General features: G+C 49.6%; 1 protein-coding gene across 1 annotated transcript; it reads left to right on the plus strand.

Moving 5' to 3' along the window:
- Positions 1–1629: 1629 nt before the first annotated feature.
- NHLH1 (nescient helix-loop-helix 1) lies at positions 1630–6407 on the plus strand. The gene is made up of 2 exons (XM_036015039.1): positions 1630–1924; positions 5012–6407. The coding sequence occupies exon 2, from the start codon at positions 5185–5187 to the stop codon at positions 5584–5586; it is 402 nt and encodes a 133-aa protein (XP_035870932.1). The 5' UTR covers positions 1630–1924; positions 5012–5184; the 3' UTR covers positions 5587–6407.
- Positions 6408–7786: the final 1379 nt, after the last annotated feature.

Here is a 7786-nt window from a genome sequence, read left to right on the forward strand (position 1 = left end):
GGGCACCTGTCTGGGCCTGCCCAGGTGGGAGTTGGCACCTCATCTCCCAGACCTGGCAGTGGGAACGGGTGGGGGACCTTGGGGAGGAATTGCAGGACTTCCTTAGGGAATGTCTCAACCAGAAAGGGTTGATCAGCAAGGGAAATGGCAAATGCCTCCTACAGCCTAAACAGGAGATGTGGTTGGTCCTACTAAGGTCTAGGCCTGTCACTTGCATTATCTCACTTAATTTCCATGGCAACTTAAGAAGCAGCGAGAGTTAACCTCATTTTTACAGAAAAGAACAGTTGAGGCTCAAGATGTTATGTTGTTTGTCAGAGGTCACACAGCCAACAGGGCTTTCTTCACTGTAGCACATTGTCTCTGGAGTCCTCCTAGCCATAGTTTGTTCTAGATACTTGGAAAGGTTCAATGAAAACCTTCAACAGCTGAATGGGGGAGAGAACTACAGGTACTGACACCTAGCCTGTTGTTTGTGCTTCCCTTGGTCCCTGCTCCTGCCACCCTGCAACACATACATGCATGTAAACACTCATACTCATGCACACACAGACTGGAAGCAGCTGAACTATTGATATGAACTTAATGCCCATTTGCATATAATTTTTAAAAAGATTTTTTTTAGGGGAGAAAGGAAGGAGAAAAAGAGGGAGAGAAACATCAATGTGTGGTCGCCTCTCACGCAGCCCCAACTGGGGCCCTGGTCTGAAACCCAGGCGTGTGCCCTGACTGGGAATTGAACCAGTGACCCTTTGTTTCGCAGGCCGGCACTCAACCCACTGAGCCACACCAGCCAAAGCTGCATATAATTTCGTATCTAGTTTTCTAATTGCTCATTAGATGCTCCAGCATATGTGAAGCCTGCCGGGGCCGCCCTGCCCTCCTACCCCAGTGTACATCATATGCTGGTTTTCCTTTCTCTTCCACTTTGTTCCTTTGGCCTTGACTCCTCCTAGGAGCCCCTAGTTCCCAGCGGATCAGGTTGGGCTGGGCAGCATAGAAAAACTCCTTATGGGATCTGTGTCAGGAATCTGATCCTGCTTCCCCAGGTGATAGAGTAGGTGGGAGAATGGGGGCTGGAATAAGAAGGTGTGGGTGATTGAGTCCCACGATGATGAGACTTGTCCCCAGGGCAAGGGCTCACGGGTCCTCTTCTGCATCTTTGTACCATCTACTTGTGCTTTCTACATTTCCCTGTTAGTGCCTTGGAGAACCTTCTTCCCAGGGAGAAGGAGACATGGGAAGGAGTTGTCAAAGTCATGCTGGGACTTAGAATGGGACCATGGCACTAAAATTGAGCTTGCTGGGGGTCTGTGTCCCTGCTGCCTCTGTTGTGGGAGACTGAGGGGTTCATCTGTGATCCTGCCCTGGCTCTCGCCCCAGCCCCACCCCTTCCCCAGCTCTCTATTTCTTTCTTATGAAATATGCATGGAGAACAGATGTCCCTGCTCCCCTACTGCCTGCCCGCCCCCCAGGGCCAGCCCCCGCCCCCAGCTCCTGGAGTGGGGGGTTCCAAGGTCCCTCTGCCAATGACTGCCTGGCCTGCCTGTTTAATATTGATGAGGGGGGAGCCTGGGCCAGCCAATGGAGAGCTAGGGGTGTGTGTGTGTCTCCATATATATACACATAGGGCTGAACCAGCCCAGGTGTGTATGTGTCTGTGAGTGTGTTTGCCTGTGTGTGAGTACTGGTGACCCAGTACCTGACCAAGCCCACCCCTTCCGCCTGGGTCCTATATTCCCACCATGTGTACCCCTCTCATCTGCCCTGGAGCCTGTACAGCCACGCCATGCTGACCCTGAGAGCTATAGAAAGCTGGTCACTAACTTTGCAGATGGATGAGCTCTGAGCAGCCAGAAGAGACTGGGGCTATCAGCGCTGCCCCTGTCCTGCCAGCTTGGATCCCCTCACAGGGTCCTCCTAGGTAAAAGGGGAACCACGGGTTAGGGAGGGGTGGGCATGTCCCTCCCATTCTGGCTAAAGTCCCCTCCCAGAGCCTCCCTTTACTTCTCCCTCTAGTGTGTTGTGTCTCTCTGCCCTGCCCCACCCTCTTACCTACTTCTCCCTGTGCCTACCTCTCTTCATTCGGGTTGGGGATGGCAGAAGTGGGACAGGAAGTCATGTCCTGGATGCTTGGAATTGCTGCTCTCTTTGATCCTTGGAGCCTGGAACTTTGAGACCAGAAGTGGATTTGGAGTGAGGACTTGATGGGTAAACAGAAGCTGCTGCCAGGACTGAAGCTGGGAAGGACAGTGGGGCCAGGTGGAGATGGGGAAGGGGTCAGGTTGGGAGCTGACAGAGGGGAAGAGAGGGCATGGCAAAGTGATCAGGGATGCAGGGACATGGGGACTGGCCAGAGGGAGAATTAGGCTAGATGAGAGATGTCTTTAGAACTCCACAGCTGGACTCCTGAAGCATGGAGGTGGGAAGTTGGGGAACTGAACATGTACCAGAAGGTGTGGATTGTGGCGCCTCCCACACTATTGCCATCCCCTCTTGTTCCTCTGGACCCCAGACTATGGACTGTGTTCTAAATTTCAGGACTAACCACCTTCTGTTTTGTGTTATGGTTGTATTGTACCTGCCAGTCAAATATTGATGCCCCCTGCCCCCAGAGCATAGTTACTATTTGTCCACTGCAATTGAGTCTGTCTGCTATGCAGTAGGGTGGGGCAAGCTTGGGGGTTCCTGATGCCTGTGAGGGTGTCTGTCAGGCAGAAGAACCAAGGTTGGTTAGGAAGGGGTGATGGTGACTGTGAGGGAGCCTCAGTGCTTCTGCTTCTGGCTGTTAAGTCCAGCTGAGCTCACAGTGAATTCCTGCTAAACACTCCCTATAAGCAGAGCCCTTTCCTTAGCCTTCCCAGGCCATGTTCCTGCTGCCTTGCCCTGACATCTTTTGGTCCCATGGACAAGCAAACCTTAGGTGAGCTCCATAATGGTGGCCCCAAGAAGTTTTCCACATTCTCCTCTGTAGGCTGCATATGAACTGACCTCAGGCTGTGGGAGGGTGCTAAGTGCGAAGCTGCTTATATTCCCCTTCTCCAACCTTCCTTGCAGAGGAAGGGCCAGAGGAAAGTCTGAGGTTATTGACTTCAGAGCTAGAGGAAAGAGCTGGTCCTGAGCAGGGGAATCACAGCCAGAGGAGATACCTTCCCCTGACTCTAGTAGACAAGCTGGTGGGATCTGGTGTCTGCGGTGGTCACGTTTGGGAGTGAGGTGTGGGCTGGTAGTCACTGAGCTGGGGCAGCTGGGCAGAGCTCCATATGTCCCAGTCCCCTCTACAATGGGCAATCTGTGTATTTATTCCTGCCTCCTCCCCACCCCCACCCCATGCACACAAGGATGGAAAAGGGCCATGGGAGGGAGGGGATCACAGGGCCAAGGCTTGCAGTTCTCCCCATCACTAGTAAAAGTTTAGAGTCACAGCCAATCTCTCTTAGAGCTGTGGCTTCGTGTTGCTCAATTCTTTTTCTTTTTCTGTTATCATTTCTTTAACAAATTTATTGGGGTAAAAAATACAACATAAAATTTACCATTTTAAGTGTGCAGTTCAATAATGTTAAGTATATTCACATTGCAGTGAAACAGATCTCCATAATTTTTCACCTTGCACACATGAGACAGTACCTCCCCTTTCTGCCTCCCCCAGCTCCTGACACACCATTCTAGTTTCTGTTGTAGTGAAATTGACTGCTTAGATACCTTATATGAGTGAGATCATACAATATGTCTTTTTGTGACTGGCTTATTTCATTTAGCATAATGTCCTCAAGGTTCATTTATGTGGTTTCTTATCCATTCACCTGCAAATGGATATTTGGGTTGTTACCATATCTTCGTAATTGTGAATGAACATTACATTAGCAGATACCTCCCTTTTCAAGATCCTGATTTCTGATTTCAGTTTTTTGGATGTGGTAACAACCCAAACTGTTTTTAATAGTGGTCACACCATTTTACAATCCCATTAACGGGGTACAAGTGTCCCAATTTCTCTACATCTTCACACTTGTTATTTTCTGTATTTTTGATAGCATACACCCTAATTGGTGTGAGGTGATATCTCATGGTTTTGATTTGCATTTCTCTAATGAGTGATCATGTTAATCTTCTTTTCATATATTTGTTGGCTGTTTATATATTGTCTTTGGAGAAATGTTTATTTAAGTCCTTTGCCTATGTTTTAATCAAGTTACTTGATCTTTTGTTGTTGAGGTACAGTTCTTTTTTTTTTAAGATTTTATTTATTTTTAGAGAGGGAAGGGAGGGAGATAGAGAGAGAGAGAGAGAGAGAGAGAGAGAGAGAGGGAGAGAAACATCAATGTGCAGTTGCTGGGGGTTATGGCCTGCAACCCAGGCATGTACCCTGCCTGGGAATCGAACCTGCGACGCTTTGGTTCGCAGCCCACGCTCAATCCACTGAGCTATGCCAGCCAAGGCCGAGGTACAGTTCTTTATATTATTCTGGATTTTAAGCCCTTATCAAATAGATGATTTGCAAATATTTTCCTCCATTCTGTAGGTTGCCTTGTTATTCTGTTGACTGTGGCCTTTGATACACAGAAGTTTTTAATTTTGATGTAGTCCTTATCTATTTTTATTTTTGTTACGTGTGCTTTTGGTGTCATATCTAAGAAATAATTGCAAAATCCAATGTCATGAAACTTCCCTCCATGTTTTCTTCTAGGAGCTATATAGTTTTAGGTCTTTAATCCTCTTGCATGGTTTATCCTGTGCCATGTCCTCTTCATTACTTCTCCTCCTTTCCTGTACCTCACTTTCTGTATTCTCTTCCTTCTTACCATCTTTTCTATTACTCCTTCACAATGTGCCCATCTGCCTAACTATCCTGCTACTCCCCCCACTTCCTGCCCTTGTTTCTGTCCTTCTTCCCCTATACTTATAATACCTCCTTCCTCCAAGTCTGTCTCAAACCTTCCTTATGCGCTCCTCATCTCTGAGTTGTTGTGTCCTTCCTTCCTCCCTATCAGTTTCCTCTTCTCTCTTTCAGGCTCCCAACTGGAACCCTGACCATGGAACCCTGAAGTGGTTCTGACTTCTTCAGCTCAGTGGCAGACCCTACCACCCCAGGCCCTTCCTGCCTTTCCCACAACCAGTTTTCAGGCTCCCAGAGGGAAGAGGTGGGGAGGGAATCCTGATCTCACAGAGCAGGGAGCATCCATCATGATGCTCAACTCAGACACGATGGAGCTGGATCTGCCCCCCACCCACTCAGAGCCAGAGTCAGGCTTCAGCGACTGTGGGGGCATGGCGGGCCCTGACCAGGCTGGGCCCAAGGGTCTAGAAGGGGGCCAGACCCGGGGCCTGGAGCCAGGAGAGCCTGGCAGGAAAGACCTGCAGCACTTGAGCCGGGAGGAACGGCGGCGCAGGCGCCGGGCCACAGCCAAATACCGTACAGCCCATGCCACGCGGGAGAGAATCCGTGTGGAGGCCTTCAACCTAGCCTTCGCTGAGCTGCGCAAGCTGCTACCCACACTGCCCCCCGACAAGAAGCTCTCCAAAATTGAGATCCTGCGTCTGGCCATCTGCTACATTTCCTACCTGAACCACGTGCTGGATGTCTGAAGGCAGCCTGGATGTGACCCCCTGCCGGGCCTGACTAGGTCCCTTCTCATCACCAACTGGCTACAACAGCCACCTCTTCCCTGAGCCCTATACCCTGACATGGAGCCCCCCAGGCACCGGGCCCAGGAACAGTGCCCCATCACCAGCTGGTCATGAAGGCAACTTTCTATTACCAACCCAGGCATCCCAAGGCTGTTATGGACACCTTCTGCAGTTTGTGGTTGGGCCCCCACTGTTAGAAGTGTCTGCTTGGGAGGCCAGTATACAGTCCTTGCTGGATTTACTAAGCCCACCACACATGGGTCTCCACTGGCTCTCTCATGGGCTACTGCCTCTTCTACCCCACATCCAATTATCAGAGATCCAGACACACACAGCCATCTTCTTTCCACCCTGTTCCAGCTTCTGCCCCTTTTAGGGCAGGGGCATCAGAACAGGAAGGGGGTAGGCTGGGCTTAGAGTGGAGTGAGCTTCTTCCTCAAAGATCTCAGTCTAGTTTGGCAGAAGGGCCTGGGGAGCTAATACCTGTGAGGTGAGTCTCAGTAGCTAAAATTAAGGAATAAGGCTTCCTATCTTGTTTTCTGTCTTGTTTCTGAGGATGCAGACCTTGGATCTTACTTGGTAGTGAGTGCCTTGCCCTCTCTGTGCTATTTGGCCCCCTCTGTGTGCCCTCCTGCTTCTACAGTCCCAATTTTCTCCCTGGGTGTAGAGCTAGAGAAAAGGAAACCTAGATCTTGCAGTAGGGGATGATGTCACCCATTCCCATCCCAGGGAATGGGTGGGCCAGATCTCACACCTGCTTTCTCCATCCAAGCCCACCATGGAAATGTGCAAACCCACACCAGTTCCTCCCTTAGATGCAGGGGGTGCCCCATCATTGCCCTCTGGGAATGTGCAGCTCTCCTGGCCATAGGGTCTTTATTACTTTTCTTTCCTTCTTTAAGCTGCCTTCAGCAATGGAAGAGACTCCACCTACCCAACCTCCAGGCTTTCTGCCCTCACCACCCATGTAGCTGAGCCCCAACCTGCTCACTAGAGCCTAGGGTCAGTAGTAGAGCAAGGGCCCTGAGACCTGTGTAGAAGAAAGGAGCTCACTACACTTATATGCTCCTCCCTCATACCAAACTCCTAGCTCTACAATTATATTTATTTATTTATTTATTTATTTATTTATTTATTTATAAATATTACTATTTATTGCCCAGTTGTGCACTTTGGGGTAGGGCAAGGGGGGCCCTAGCCAGTCCCTCTTGCTTCCTCCCTGATTACTGCTTTCCCTTTTGTCCTTCTGCAACTCCAGGTGTGTGTAGGGATCCCCTTTGCTGACAACACTCATGTCCCTTCCTCAGATCCATTTGTCCTGATATCCTAGTCCTCTGGGATGGTGCCCCTCTCCCAGCTCCAGGGATCCTGGATCCTTCCTCCCTCCCTCCATTCCCAGACAATCCCACCCTGTCCCACCTGCCTCTGTTCTCTCTCCAGCCCTCCCCCATGACCCTCCTTCCTAGTACCCCCCAAGAGTGGGCCTTAGGGGTCTATGTCCAATTTCCTCTGTATGATTCCCTCCTGTTGCATTTCCGATTTCATACAAAAAGAAAAATTAAAGTGACCTCATTGTAGCATCAGGTATGGCTTGGATCATTTGATTAGGTTGTGAAGGTGGCCTGCAGGTTATGGTAGGGAGGGCACTAAGGGTTCTAGGCCTTGATGGCTCTTCTCATTGGATCATGAGAGCTCAGTCTGGTCAGTAAATGAAGACAGAAAGCAGAAGGGGTCACAGAGTAGAGAGGTACAGAGGAAGGTGTAACACACAGGTCCCAGACCTTCCCACCTAAAGTACCTTGTACCCCCATCTTGACACCTTCTGATCTCTCTGATGTGCTCTGCTGCTGCTGTATATGGGCCTAAGAAGGAGCTGAGTGTCCCAGCAGAACCTACCATAAGTTAAACATGTGTCTGTGAGTCCATGTTCCTAGGAAAAGCCATGGCATGAACCATTGCCTTCCCCATTATTGTCCCTAAGCAGGATCAAAATTCCTTGCAGTCCCAGTTCTTGACTCATTTTGTGATCCCCAACATTAGGATACTAGGGAGAACACAATAGAGGACCTAGGACTAAGAGAATATAATAAGGAAAGGGACAAAAAGGAGTTCTGAAGGAATATCAAAGGAATCCTAAAAGGCACTTACAGTCAATTTA

This window comes from Phyllostomus discolor, chromosome 14 (genome assembly GCF_004126475.2).
Source record: "Phyllostomus discolor isolate MPI-MPIP mPhyDis1 chromosome 14, mPhyDis1.pri.v3, whole genome shotgun sequence".
NCBI lineage: Eukaryota > Metazoa > Chordata > Mammalia > Chiroptera > Phyllostomidae > Phyllostomus > Phyllostomus discolor.

What these genes read in the sequence shown, in the direction of transcription:
- NHLH1 (XM_036015039.1), top strand. Translation starts at nt 5,185, where the DNA reads ATGATGCTCAACTCAGACACGATGGAGCTGGATCTGCCCCCCACCCAC.